This window comes from Sinocyclocheilus grahami, unplaced genomic scaffold (assembly GCF_001515645.1).
Source record: "Sinocyclocheilus grahami isolate Dianchi unplaced genomic scaffold, SAMN03320097.WGS_v1.1 scaffold493.1, whole genome shotgun sequence".
Lineage (NCBI taxonomy): Eukaryota > Metazoa > Chordata > Actinopteri > Cypriniformes > Cyprinidae > Sinocyclocheilus > Sinocyclocheilus grahami.
The window spans coordinates 1,015,181-1,029,883 of record NW_015505672.1 but is presented as its reverse complement, the minus strand read 5'-3'; the positions used below and the strand labels follow the sequence as shown (position 1 = coordinate 1,029,883).

At 37.6% G+C, this 14,703-nt stretch overlaps 1 protein-coding gene and 1 long non-coding RNA gene across 2 annotated transcripts; both read left to right on the top strand.

Annotated features, from left to right (window-relative positions):
* Positions 1-1,350: 1,350 nt before the first annotated feature.
* kcna3a (potassium voltage-gated channel, shaker-related subfamily, member 3a) lies at positions 1,351-3,087 on the top strand. Its single transcript, XM_016236639.1, has one exon. It carries the CDS (start codon positions 1,438-1,440, stop codon positions 2,983-2,985), a length of 1,548 nt encoding a protein of 515 aa, XP_016092125.1. The 5' UTR covers positions 1,351-1,437; the 3' UTR covers positions 2,986-3,087.
* A 3,350-nt stretch (positions 3,088-6,437) lies between these two features.
* LOC107554175 (uncharacterized) lies at positions 6,438-10,703 on the top strand. Its single transcript, XR_001605036.1, has 3 exons — positions 6,438-6,625; positions 8,529-8,654; positions 10,286-10,703. It is a non-coding gene; the product is annotated as an uncharacterized lncRNA (long non-coding RNA).
* Positions 10,704-14,703: the final 4,000 nt, after the last annotated feature.

Genomic DNA, 14,703 nt, shown 5'->3' with positions numbered 1-14,703 from the left:
GGGGCACAGCGAGACCCCCTACCTCTTTTTTGTTGAATGGGGGGGGGGGGGGGGGAGGCTATTTTAGTAGTGTTTGAAGGATTTATCTGTGTCCTTGCAAAATGATGTGCCTTTATTGCTTATGCAGTGGTGAAGTATTATTTACACTGTATTATTCATACTTATATATGAATATACTTTTTACATACTTTTATTTTATGTTTCTTTGTTTGTGGTTTAATAGGTCGTGGAAAAAAGACTTTGAATTACCTCAGACTCAGTGCCTTCATAACTTTACAAAACATTAAGGTACATCAAGGCTAATTGTGAAGATCTGGTTCTGTTCAGCAGATACAGGTCAGTCTCTTCATGTTTTCCTCCCTCCCGCGCGCCGCTTCAGTACCATGGAGAGCTCCGTTGTCTTCATAGGAACGTTCAGCCAATCAACGCTTTTCTCAGACAAAGCCTTGAGCAATAAACAGTTTGATGAACAAAAACGGGAAGCAATTGTTTACGATAGGCTACTTTTGCAAAAAAATTACAAAACAAAAACACTTAAGTCGTTTACACAAATATTATGACATAATTTGTTCTTTTAACACACTATTCCTTTGGTAAACAATACACTGTATGGCATTTTACCGTTCCTTATTGCAATATGCGAATTATACAAAGACGGGATTTGTTTAAAACAATTTCTGTCATTAAGGTTCTGCTGAGATTCTAACGAGACACAAATGGCTTAGTTTAAAGACGTTTAGAATTTTTTGAATTATTCTATTTGTCATATGCAAGCGATAGTGTCAGTTTTGTCGGGTTGCAAGTCTGATAAGAATATAAAACTACAGTAGCGAACTAAATAAACGCGGAAAGTCGTGTTTGCCTGAGCAGGTAACAATAGCAACAGTATGCTTTCCATTCAGTAGATTTACATACCAATATAATCACCCAAAAAAAACAAAAAACATGTTCACCAAAAAAGTGTTCAAATTATTATTTTTTTAAATAGATGACTGTTAATTAACTGCCCTAGAGAGTTAAAAAGACTATGTTGTTTGGACAAAAGGGAACCTCATAAAAACCTCATAGAAGCTCTTTGTATAGCTCCCACACTTTGTGAGAGAGCGCGTCTCTGGAACTGTTACACTCGTTTAATCGTGAGTAGTGTTTTTGACACTTTGTGAATGATTTGCGTCGTGCGCGCAAGGCAAAAAACAGCGGCGCGCGCGCGCTGAGAATGGATGCTCTTGTCTAGTTGGGCTCCGATTGGGCGAGTGGTGGAAATGTGTCGGGCATATGCTCGCCGTGGGCGGGAGTAGACATGTGTTTATAAAGCTCCGTGGGGCGGCGACAGTGTGTTAAAAAGCAAAAGAGAGCGCGCCACAGAGAAACCCTCAGTTTACCCGATGTTAGGTAGGGGAGGCGGGTCGCCCTCTGCCTCTCCGTCTCCTCACCTGTATGGATGACCACTACAATCTCATTGATTCCCCCTCAGCCAGCCACAGAGGGACCAACGCCGACAACCACGGGTACGCGGAGACGGAGAAGGACATCATGACAGTTGTTGCGTGCGATAATATGCTGGAGGAAACCGCGGCGCTTCCCAGTCACCTGTCGCTGGATCGATACGAGCCGGACCACGAGTGCTGCGAGCGAGTGGTCATCAACATCTCGGGGCTGCGCTTCGAGACCCAGCTGAAAACTTTCAACCAGTTCCCGGACACGTTGCTCGGGGACCCGAAGAAAAGGATGCGCTACTTTGACCCGCTCAGAAACGAGTATTTCTTTGACAGGAACCGACCGAGCTTCGATGCCATCCTGTACTACTATCAATCCGGGGGCCGCATTCGGAGACCCGTGAACGTTCCCATTGACATCTTCTCGGAGGAAATTCGCTTTTATCAACTTGGCGAGGAAGCCATGGAGAAATTTCGCGAGGATGAAGGCTTTATCAAAGAAGAAGAGCGACCGTTGCCAAACCACGAATTTCAGAGACAGGTTTGGCTTTTGTTTGAGTACCCAGAGAGCTCTGGTCCTGCCAGAGGCATTGCTATCGTGTCTGTTTTGGTCATTTTGATTTCCATTGTTATTTTCTGTTTGGAAACTCTGCCTGAGTTTAGGGACGACAAGGACCCAACTACTGTCCCTCCTATTGTAAATGGCACTGGCCCTTTTGCATCCAGCACTTTCACAGACCCTTTCTTTGTGATCGAAACCCTTTGCATCATCTGGTTCTCTTTTGAACTGCTCGTGCGATTCTTCGCGTGCCCCAGCAAGGCTACTTTTTCCAAAAACATCATGAATATCATTGATATCGTGGCTATTATTCCTTACTTTATTACTCTGGGGACGGAGCTGGCCGAGAGTCAAGGCAACGGCCAGCAAGCCATGTCGCTCGCCATCCTCCGCGTGATCCGTCTGGTGAGGGTCTTTCGCATCTTCAAGCTATCACGCCACTCCAAAGGCCTCCAGATTCTCGGCCAGACCCTAAAAGCCAGCATGCGGGAGCTGGGACTCCTCATCTTCTTCCTCTTCATTGGGGTCATCTTGTTTTCCAGTGCCGTCTACTTCGCAGAGGCCGATGACCCTACCTCCAGTTTCAGCAGCATCCCTGATGCTTTTTGGTGGGCTGTGGTTACCATGACTACAGTCGGCTATGGGGACATGCATCCAGTAACCATTGGAGGCAAAATTGTGGGTTCTTTGTGCGCCATCGCTGGTGTATTGACCATTGCGCTGCCCGTACCTGTCATTGTGTCCAATTTCAATTACTTTTATCACCGTGAGACTGATGGGGAAGAGCACGCACAATACCTCCACGTTGGCAGCTGTCAGCATCTCAACTCCACAGAAGATCTGAAACAGACACAGAGCACGTCCTCCCTCAGTAAATCGGAATATATGGTCATAGAGGAAGGAATAAATAGTGCTTTCAAACAGCCAAACTACTCCAACCAGAACAATCAAAACTGCGTGAATATTAAAAAGATTTTCACAGACGTGTAAATCATGTATAGTGCCAGACAGTCTTACAGTAATCACCATGATGGCACCAATGCGAATGCGAGGTGCTGCGTTATTCAGGTACAACGGGGCTAAAAGCCTCCATTTGAGGGAAAATTTGATTTTTTTTTGTTTGGCTCCTAAAGTAAATGGCAGTTGAAAACAATTATTTTTACTGAATATAGATGGAGATATATAATTTGCATAAAGTAAATAGTAGTTTGTTTTGATTAAACAAATAAATCAATACAAAGGCAGCTAGAGTGAAAATCTGTCACCATATGCAAATGCTTTTGATGTAGCAAGATATTTTAGAGTAACATTTAAATACTTCAGCAAATGGTGTAGCTATTTTCAGTTTATTTACTCACTTATGGCATTTCATGGGAGGCCGATGACCCTACCTCCAGTTTCAGCAGCATCCCTGATGCTTTTTGGTGGGCTGTGGTTACCATGACTACAGTCGGCTATGGGGACATGCATCCAGTAACCATTGGAGGCAAAATTGTGGGTTCTTTGTGCGCCATCGCTGGTGTATTGACCATTGCGCTGCCCGTACCTGTCATTGTGTCCAATTTCAATTACTTTTATCACCGTGAGACTGATGGGGAAGAGCACGCACAATACCTCCACGTTGGCAGCTGTCAGCATCTCAACTCCACAGAAGATCTGAAACAGACACAGAGCACGTCCTCCCTCAGTAAATCGGAATATATGGTCATAGAGGAAGGAATAAATAGTGCTTTCAAACAGCCAAACTACTCCAACCAGAACAATCAAAACTGCGTGAATATTAAAAAGATTTTCACAGACGTGTAAATTATGTATAGTGCCAGACAGTCTTACAGTAATCACCATGATGGCACCAATGCGAATGCGAGGTGCTGCGTTATTCAGGTACAACGGGGCTAAAAGCCTCCATTTGAGGGAAAATGTGATTTTTTTTTTGTTTGGCTCCTAAAGTAAATGGCAGTTGAAAACAATTATTTTTACTGAATATAGATGGAGATATATAATTTGCATAAAGTAAATAGTAGTTTGTTTTGATTAAACAAATAAATCAATACAAAGGCAGCTAGAGTGAAAATCTGTCACCATATGCAAATGCTTTTGATGTAGCAAGATATTTTAGAGTAACATTTAAATACTTCAGCAAATGGTGTAGCTATTTTCAGTTTATTTACTCACTTATGGCATTTCATGGAATTACAATGTAACTGAAGTCAGATTTCACATTGTAACTAGAGCAGTTAATATCAATCCACTTTACACATACTTAACAAAATGATAATTACAGAATACAGTTAGTTGCACGCCTTAAGATTCAGAAATCTGAAGAAAAAACTTCAAAATCAAGTCTTTTGTCAGTGCACACCTCATAAATCAGGACATTTTAGCAGTGCATAGAGATTAGAGTAACATTTAAATACTTCAGCAAATGGTGTAGCTATTTTCAGTTTATTTACTCACTTATGGCATTTCATGGAGTTACAATGTAACTGAAGTCAGATTTCACATTGTTACTAGAGCAGTTAATATCAATCCACTTTACACATACTTAACAAAATGATAATTACAGAATACAGTTAGTTGCTCTACAGGTAGTCTGCATCGTCATCCTTTACCAACATAACTACATTTTTGCCTATTCAACAGGTACTGAAATCTAAATCTCCTTCAGTAAAAATCATAAATCTGTAAGTCTTGAGATATATAAAATAACTGTAATGATTTATATTAGCTACATAAATCTGAAAAACCAAATAAGTATTTTGTTATTGCACGCCTTAAGATTCAGAAATCTGAAGAAAAAACTTCAAAATCAAGTCTTTTGTCAGTGCACACCTCATAAATCAGGACATTTTAGCAGTGCATAGAGATAAACAGGTTTTTAGGAAAGTACTGTGGTAGTTTTTGTTGCTATTTAGTGTTTTGGGAGTATGTAAATCACAAGGGCCTTTTACCCCAGGGGGCCTTTAGATCCGTTGTACCCTACATGTTATGGACAAGCCAGCATATTAAACTAAAAGTTTCGCAGGGCGCTTTTTTGGTAGAAAGGTGCCAAACTCCGATTCACGTGTTGCATTTGTCCACAGCACAAAGGATAAGGTTCAGGTCAGGGACTAAAAAGAAGAAGCACCCACACTGAAAATATTGTGCTCGTAAGTCTGTGTTTTGTTATCAGTGTTAACATATAATCATCATAATACGTTAGTATTCGCAATATCTTACGTTTTGTGGCAAAGTGAAACAACCAAATATGTGTCGCTGTTAATGTGAACAAACTGAAGATAATGCTGTGTTGATCATATGTATTTTGTTGAATATATGGGTGAATCTTCAATTAGGGGAACTTTCATGTCATCTAAGGTGATTTTAAAAGAAAAAAAGTTAAGAATAGATTAAAGTGCCTCTTTAATTGCTTTTTCCTAATTTTAAGAGTGCTGAAATGTGAAATGTGCCAGAATTGTCTCCTACCCAGACTTTTTAACTTCTCTTCTAAAGTCATTTATAAAATGCGTTCAAATCAGGGAAATTTTACAAGGAACTTAAAAACAAACAAACAGAAACATATATATATTTTATTTTTACAAATATTTTATAACAAAGAATTACATGTCCCCAATACTGCTGTCAGTTTTTAATAAATTAACAAATTTTCAGTTGTTGTTTTTTTCAACATGTTATGAAGTTATACATGACAGAATATCATTAATTTTAGGAATTAAGAAGAAATCATGACCTTAGAGTAGATTTCTATTAGGTGTCATAACCAAACATTATTTGGTTTGTCAATTTTGATTCTGAAACAATTAGTTTCTTGTATTTTTATTAATTATGTTAATTGGCTCACAACTTTTTTTTTTACCTCAAGGTTATTAAGGACATGTGATCAGTATTCTATGCTAATTCATATAGATTAAAATAGATAAACCGTTTTCAAAAAGTGCCCCGGTTGAAGAATCACCAATACATCTCAGTGCAGACTTCATTTAAATGCAATGAATGTGGAAGAACAAACAAACAAAAAACAAAAACAATATGTTTTGTTAATAATGTAATCAACGCTGTGTGTCTATTGAATCTGATTTGCCTGTACCAAATGAAATTGGTTAATACTAAATGAAAACAAATATATCTTTATTTTGTGATCAAGTTATTCGGTGTGCGAAAATGTAGTCATCTCCAAATAATGTAAAACTCAAATCATGTCCATAGCCTAAAAAATAGAGCGTTCACGATTTCCCTCAAAGTGAGACGTCACAGCAGAATCTGAATTCTGGGAGGAAAAAAAGAGGAAGCATCTGAAAAGGTGGCTTGGATCGAGGGGAAAAAGTGCGTTGGACTCGATGCCTCCACGACATGGGAGACTACAAGATCAGAAACTGAAAGACTGAGAGATCACTAAAAAATAGAGCGTTCACGATTTCCCTCAAAGTGAGACGTCACAGCAGAATTCTGAATTCTGGGAGGAAAAAAAGAGGAAGCATCTGAAAAGGTGGCTTGGATCGAGGGGAAAAAGTGCGTTGGACTCGATGCCTCCACGACATGGGAGACTACAAGATCAGAAACTGAAAGACTGAGAGATCAAGCCTTGAGTCCGCCTTTTGATGCAGTCTCCATGGTGACTACAGTTTCCTGGGTAACCCCCATTAATGTTACCATGACATCCTCTCCCGTTGTCAAAGCAACGCTCCAGATGGTTCACAAAGCCTGACTGGCAAAACAGAGCAATTGCGATCAGAAAAGTATCATGTAGGCTATCTCAATCCTTTATTGGATGCATCTCTAACATTTTGCAGCCTTATATTAGTATTTAAAAAGTATGTAAAACAGCTTCTGCAAATAATTTGCATAACCATGGGTTTGCAAACCATCTAGAGCTGATGCACTCCCACATATTTCCCTTTTTTTAAATCTTTTACAAATGACTGAATGTGTTGCATGTGGAAAATGACTGATATTGACAAGACGGACCGACAGACAGATGAAAAGCATGCTGTGCTTGCAAAATGCATGCACGGCTTCAGTGCGCGAAGTAGGTTGTGGTGGATTGTTATTGGCTCGGGTGTTTTTTCTTTGTAGCTGTCAAAGCGAGATTGTGTATAGGTTATGGGCTCACTCAGACGTTCCCTATTTGGCTCTCCTGTGGAGAAAACAGGACGCGAGGTGCAGCTTGAGCTGATTACCGGAGGTTTCACGCTGACGCTTCCGTTGACGGGTGTTAGAGACTGCGCTGCAGTCCGCCAGACACGTTCCAAGCGCTCAGTCAGAGAGAATCATTTTCAACCTGTAGATCTGTGCGGTTCAGTCACAGTCGTCTGTGCTTTCCGCACTAGTCGTCGTTTTACACTACCTAGAAATAGAGCAGCAACAGAAGACACGCATGGCTGTTATTAAATTAATTCATAAAGAAAACAAGTACAAACATTTGTTTAATCAAAACAAATCTGAATGTAATTTATTGCTCAATTTAGTCTGATTACTTGTACACTTTCATAACACCAGATGTGTAATGCTTATTTGACTGGTATGAAACAAATAGGTACTTGCTGACTTGTTGCTCAGTGCTGCCATCAAGTGACGCATCCTTGCAAAAGAAAAATCGCTCTTCTGATGACAAAGAATTCATGTGCATATCTTTGAAAGCCGGGTTTAACTTTGCCATCTAGACCCTGGAAAGAACATAAATTAATTTATCATGTCTACAATCCTATTTGGATGCAAAAAAATTCCCCCTCACTAAAAGCTTTTGCTTGTCTAGTTTTCAAACTTTTAGATACATTGGACCCCCAAATAGGCTAACATCCTCATGCAAGGGACCCCCATGCTGAAATTTTAAAGGCATTTATATAATTTGCTGTATAAAAAATGTTATACTGTCAAAAATAATAGTATTAATATGTATAAAGTATTATTTGGAAAATAATTAACTTAATAAATTAACTTTATTAGGCTACATTATTAATTTTTGTGTGTTCATTATTGTACTGAACTGTTTAATTAATTAATTTTACTTTATAATCATATTCATTCATTTACTTTATTTACGTATTTTAATCAAAAATCGTATTTATTTACAGACCCCCCAAGCATTTCCTTGTGGCCCCCTGTCAGTCCTTGGACCCCAGCTTGAAAATGCCTTGTCTAATGCATGTAGAAAAAAATCTACAAACTAATTTCTGCTCAATTTATTGTTCCCTCCATATTCAGATTCAGATGTTTTTCCATCTCTCTGAAACATTCAAGTATTCCTCTGACTACCAAGGGCTCGTCTATGATCAGCAGTGAAGGATGAGATCTTAATATAGTGTATGTGTGTTCGTTTGGTGCCTGCACTGACTCTCACATTTGCTAGCTGTTATATCCGAGGTGTTAACACAGAAAGCTTGCTGTCTGAGGTGTTGTGGCTTGCACGACACCTCTCAAAATTCAGGTTGACATCTTCATCCTAAGACTCACAAGTCCATTAACTCTTGCCTAAAGGGTGTTTATAACTGTGTCTTCTGCAGCAAAGTTAACTGCCTTTTTGTGTTTCTTTCAAGGAAGCAACATGGACGTCTGTTCACTGAAATTCTGGAGTTTGCTGATGACGGATATAAGGCTAATATGACAAACTGAAACACACTTGTGACATACTCCAAAACAATGAAGACAACGGGATTTAGAAGGTTAAAAAAAATGTTTTTTTTCTAAATATTATTTTGCTGCCCAATATTATTGTTGAGCACTAAAATGCAGTTGATTCTTAGCATAATTGTTTAACCGTAATTGTTCACATATGCTGTTAAATCAAAAGAAAGTAATTAACTCTGCAGAATTTAATGCACCTATAGCACTTAAACTACCGTTCAAACATTTGAGGTCAGATTTTTTAAATGTTTTTGAAAAAAGTCTCTTAGTTGATAAAAAATACAGTTTTTTAACTAATAACTGTTTTTATTTTAATTTAATTTGAAAATGTAATTTATTCCTGTGATGTAACGCTGAATTTTCAGCATCATTACTCCAGTCCTCAGTGTCACATGATCTTTCAGAAATCATTCTAATATGCTGATTTGCTGCTCAAGAAACATTTCTTATAATTATACATTTTGAAAACAGTTGTGCTACTTAATATTTTTTTGTGGAAACTCTGATAACTTTATTTTCAGGATTCTTTGCTGACATATAAAGTTCAAAAGAACAGCATTTATTTAAAATAGAAATCATTTCTAACATTATATATGTCTTGACTGGCACTTTTGATCAGTTTTTTTTTTAAATACACTCATTTTACACAATAAGAGGTAATAAAAAGCATAAAATATATAGGGCATATAACTGTTGTTTTATTTCTGTCCAGATGGATGCCGTTATATTGGCATTTCTGTTGTGGAAGATAAATTGATTATTTGGCATGAAATTGTATTGTGGGGAATGAAGTGTGTTTATGCATGGCATTGATTTGCAGATGAAATGCCCTTTGCCATGCAGAGCAAAACAAAATAAAAAATCCAACCTCTAATGGATTTCACATTAGATTAATATATCGTCATTTTAAGGAAACACATCTCAGATGGTGCTAAAATAAAAAACGGGCTTTCCTCCTGCTATACAAACCGAACATGTCAGAGATATGGCCATTTCAAATTTGAATCCAAGTTTTGTCCTTAAATGTCTTTCATAGGGAATAAACTCAGATCAGATCAGATCAAATTCCGGAGGTGCTGTATTCATATCCGACCTGTTCTGGCACAAATTACGGCCTTCAGGTGTATGATTTCAAGACATTTTTCCTCTTATAATATGAAAACAAATATAAATTGATGCCCTTTTACAAATGATTATGCATACACTAAAGTTTTTGTTTACTTAACCTTGAAGGCTCCAGCAAACAGAGCAGATTTATGCTTGTAATTCTGCCTTGATTCTTAAAGCTGTTGGGTAACTGGAGCAGTTTACCACCGTATTCATTTTAAGTGCATGTGTTTGTGCTCGCAATATGTTAAAAATTTCCTCTAGTCATCTCGCACTCGCTCTTGAGTGATATAACTGTTCTATCATTGTCACCGGAGGTGCCGCGTCTGCTTCAGTTCATTAATTTGCCGGAGACAGAGGTCGACTAAAAGGGAGAGTCAGATAATCATGACAGAGAGACACATTGTAATGCAGAGCTGTGCTCAAGTAGGCAGTATAATATATAAAAGTCTTTCAGTTTGAAAGATGTGTTTCCCTCTCACTTGAGCGTGTGAGTAAACTACTTCATTTCATCTGTCACATTCCAGCAGCGTAATACGTTTGCGTGTGTCTGTTTCTGCAGGCTCCGGGGGTGATCCACACATGGATGACCAATAGAAACGAAGGCCGTTAACCTTTCTGCTAACAGAACTCACCTTCAAACAACACAGAAGATGCCCGCATATCTCTACTGCCACTTCTCATTTACGTCTGGCTGATTCACAGTGAACCGCAACAGTGGCCTTTTTTGGGTAAATTCTGCAGATTCACATTTAATATGAAGAAAGCAATACGAAGAGAACTGAACTGTTGGACATGAGCTGATCATCTATGACACAACTGCCCTCTGCTATCTGGCAGATATGAATCAAGTTGTTTTTTGGTGTCCATCATGTATTTACAGTTTAGCTGTTGTTGTGCCAGATGTGAGAACTATGTGGAAACTAAATCTTTCTTGCTCTTTGACCATATAAATAGTCAGACAGATATTTATATTGCCTATATATTCATTTGATGGAATCAACAGTCTGAAGTACTTCATTCGATATACTCTCTAGAAAGGTATTTGAGACTCTTCAGCTACACTTAAAAATCTGTGAATGTCACTGCATTACAACAAAATATCAAACCATGCACACTTTTCAAGCAAAACATGTTTGTTAGGTTTTAAATGATAAAATAATAGATTAACTGTTCAAAAAGAAAAACGGGACATTCAGACAAATCAGTTTTCGACTACAAATGGAAAACTTTATGCATTTTGTCTGTTCATTTACACGAGAGCAGCATTTTGGGGGAAAAAAATGCGCGTTACATACCAATACCTACAAAAAAAAGGTGAATTTGTAAAAATGTATAGTTAAGTGCACAGGTGCATAGTGTTTCTTTATAAAGTGGCATCACTAACTACTGACTTAGTGGTTTTAGTCATTTTCACGGATCCTTGTGAACGGGGATCTGTACACAAAACTTTTCAAAAACACAAAGGATAACTTTTTCGTTTTTAGTACATCATTCTTATTCCTAAAGTCTTGGACACTTTCTGGTTATCCAACATTAATTGATCATTTTCATAAACCTTATGTAGCTCTGCCTCTTTTTAGCACCGCACTCATTGTCTTCTGTCCTCCAGAAGAATAGATTTAATTTCACACAGGCTCTGCCTCAAAGATGATGTAGATAAAAAATGAGTTACGATTAAATTGAAATATGAATAATAATAATATTATAAAAAAATTATTAAATTATTAAAATATTAATAATAATATTTTTTTATTAATCGCAAACCTGACACCTGGTTGTGCAACAGACCTTTTCAACGGAGCTAAAATTTAAAGTCACACAGCTGAGCCTCTTCTGTTACAAACAGCAAACCAAAACAAAACAATCTTTCCACATCCCTCATAAACAATATTTGAACATCTAAGCTCAAAAAGACAAATGTGGAAGACTAAATATTTGTTTTATCAAGCACCAGAGTACAACAGAGAAGCATTTGGCCCCTGAAGAATCACTGAGTGAGTCTGCTAGTTTCAGATCTACAGCGGTCCCATATGGTTGGGATTTAGCCAGAACAACCCACAGAGCCTCAGAGCTGCACGATTTCTCTGTGTTTCACATGAAACAGAACATATTTTGATGAACACAACATTACCACTTTATGCTGCATAATATAATGAATTAATCTGAAAAAAATATATAAATTATAGGCAGAATCATTTAATGGCTTAATGTAGAAACTAATGTGTTCAACTAATCTGAACTTCCTGGTTGTACTTGTGAAGGTAAACGAAAAATGTACCCAGAACACTTTAGCAATCATATACTATAGCAAAATACAAACATCCATCTAGAACACCCAAACAACCACCTAGTAAGACCCTAGTCACCAGCAATACACCCTAGCAACCAAATACCATAGCAACCACCCAGAACACCCTAGCAACTACATACCATGGCAACACCCTAACAATGACCCAGAATACCCTAGCAACCACACACCTCAGTGGCCTCCCAGAACACCCTTGCAAACACATACCTTAGCAACAACCTAGCGACCACCTAGAACACCCAAGTGACCATTCAGAACACCCTAGCAACAAACACAGAATCACATACCAAAGCAACACCCTAAGCAACCACCTAGCAACACCATAACGACCACCCAAAACACCCTAGCAACCACCTAGTAAGACTCTAGTAACAACCAGAACACCCCTTGCGAAAACATAATTTAGCAACAACCTAACAAACACCCAGCACACCCTAGCACCAATATACCATAGCAACATCCAAGCGACCACCTAGCAACCAACAAGAACACCTTAGCAACCACCCAGAATACCCTGGCAACCACATACCAAAGCAACCACATAGCAACACCATAACGACCACCCAAAACAATAGCAACTACCTAGTAACAACCTAGTGACCACCCAGTGCATCCTAACAACCACATACCATAGCAACACCCAAGCAACCACTTAGTAACAACCTAGTGACCAAACAAAACATTCTAGCATGGTGGTATTGAGTTTTGCATGGAGAAGAACCTCACAATTTTTTTTTAAGAAAACATATTCTTGATGCACGTTCACTGTCTAAAATCATGTAAAAATAAGGAAGCAAAAAAATGGACATTAGGATGTTGAGTGTACAGAGGCCTCAGCAGGTGTATTCCCAGTAGTTATGTGTATCTGTGATAAAAAGAGTCTCCTTCACTGATTGAACTAAACAGCTGAGCCCCAGCACTCTCACCGGGGGGCCAGATGAGACATGTTACGTGTGTGTTTGTGCACACAAGCATAAGTGTCCTCCACAAAGCCTGGGGTCTTCCCCCCTTTCTCTCTCTCTCTTTTGCGCTCCACCATTTGCATCCCAGAATAGTGTCATTCTAGCACTGCAGTAACTCTCTCTGACAGGCTATTATACTGCTGGAGATTGGACCGTACAATAACCACTTTAAGTTTAAATACTCTGAGAGTTTAAAACCCCCTCTGGCCATATATAAAAAGTTGTGTGCTTATCACATTCAGCCAAAAAAGCAATCTGATCTGTTATCTAATTTCATGCCACTTTATTATCATTATGTTCATAAGCGTAGCAGCATACAGTGGTGGTTAATCACCCTCCAACATTTGCGAGTGAGTCTTAACGTTTCACCCCATAATTAAAGCATTTATATTTTACTTATTAAACTTAATTCTATTTTATGATCATTAAGAGATATCATGACATTTTCCACCTAAATTCTCATTACTGTACTTGAGGTTTTTTGTAAGCCCCATTATTTTCAACGGTCATGAGAATAGATTATTATTAGATTTTTTTCTAATTATTATTAGATTAATATTTAAAAAGTAAAAAAATACTGTAACAATTTTTATCAGCATAAATTAAAGACAGTACAACAAATACTATTATGATATTTAATTATGTTTATTTATTATTGCATTACAATTTTTTTCGCATTACAGTAATAAGAATTTGGGTGGAAAATGTGCCTAATCATGATTAAAAAATAATGTCATAATGCAAAAAAAATATATATATATATGTATATATATATATATATATATAAATATTGACTGTATGATGAAATATGAATGGGCTTGGTACTCTATCTTGGTCTGGCTGTTGAACTCAGTTGCAAGTTAATATTAACTTAAAGACAGTTCCTTATTATGGCACTACATCAAGAAGACATTTCTTTTGTTAACATGGAATTTCATTTTCCAGGGTGTCACAGACAGTGGTATTTATGGCTGTTGGCTCAACAGGAAATTAAGTGTGAAATTGAAGGGAGACTCCAGGAGAACATTACAGGATTTGCCCTTGATGATACAGTACACTGAGAGAACAGAGCAAAGACTTTATGATCCATGAGATCTGAAGTTAACAGAAGAAAAAAAAACTTTACTTCAAATAAAAGGTTGTGGTCCTTTAATAAACCACAGGAACAGAGGGCCAATGCTGACCAATACGATAACAGATAAAACAGGAAAATAGGTTCAGCGCTGAAAAAAGTGAAGGTCAGATGAAGGAAACTCTTCAAAATGATTTCATAAAGAGCCATTACTCACTTCTGTCTGTTAGAGGTGAACCATTTTCAGGATTTTCAATAATAATACAGAAGATATACAAATTGAATAAAAATTACTAAAAAGTTTCAAATATGTGATATTTGACATAATTTGAGACACACACACTCGCACACACACACATTATATTTTTTCCACACTTCACACGTCACTTTCACTTAATGTTAATTTCAACATTTACAAATACATTATTAAAATCAAAAGTTGCATCTGTAAATATTATTTGTTGGACCTCAGCTAACATGAACTAAAAGTATTTTTAATGTTAATTTTTAAAGATTACAAACATATTGCTCGTTGTTAATGTTAGTTAATACATGAACTATTGTTCACTAAAAGGACCTTATTGTAAAGTGTTACCACGTGTTAAATCTTTACATTATGCATAAAATATGAGTGA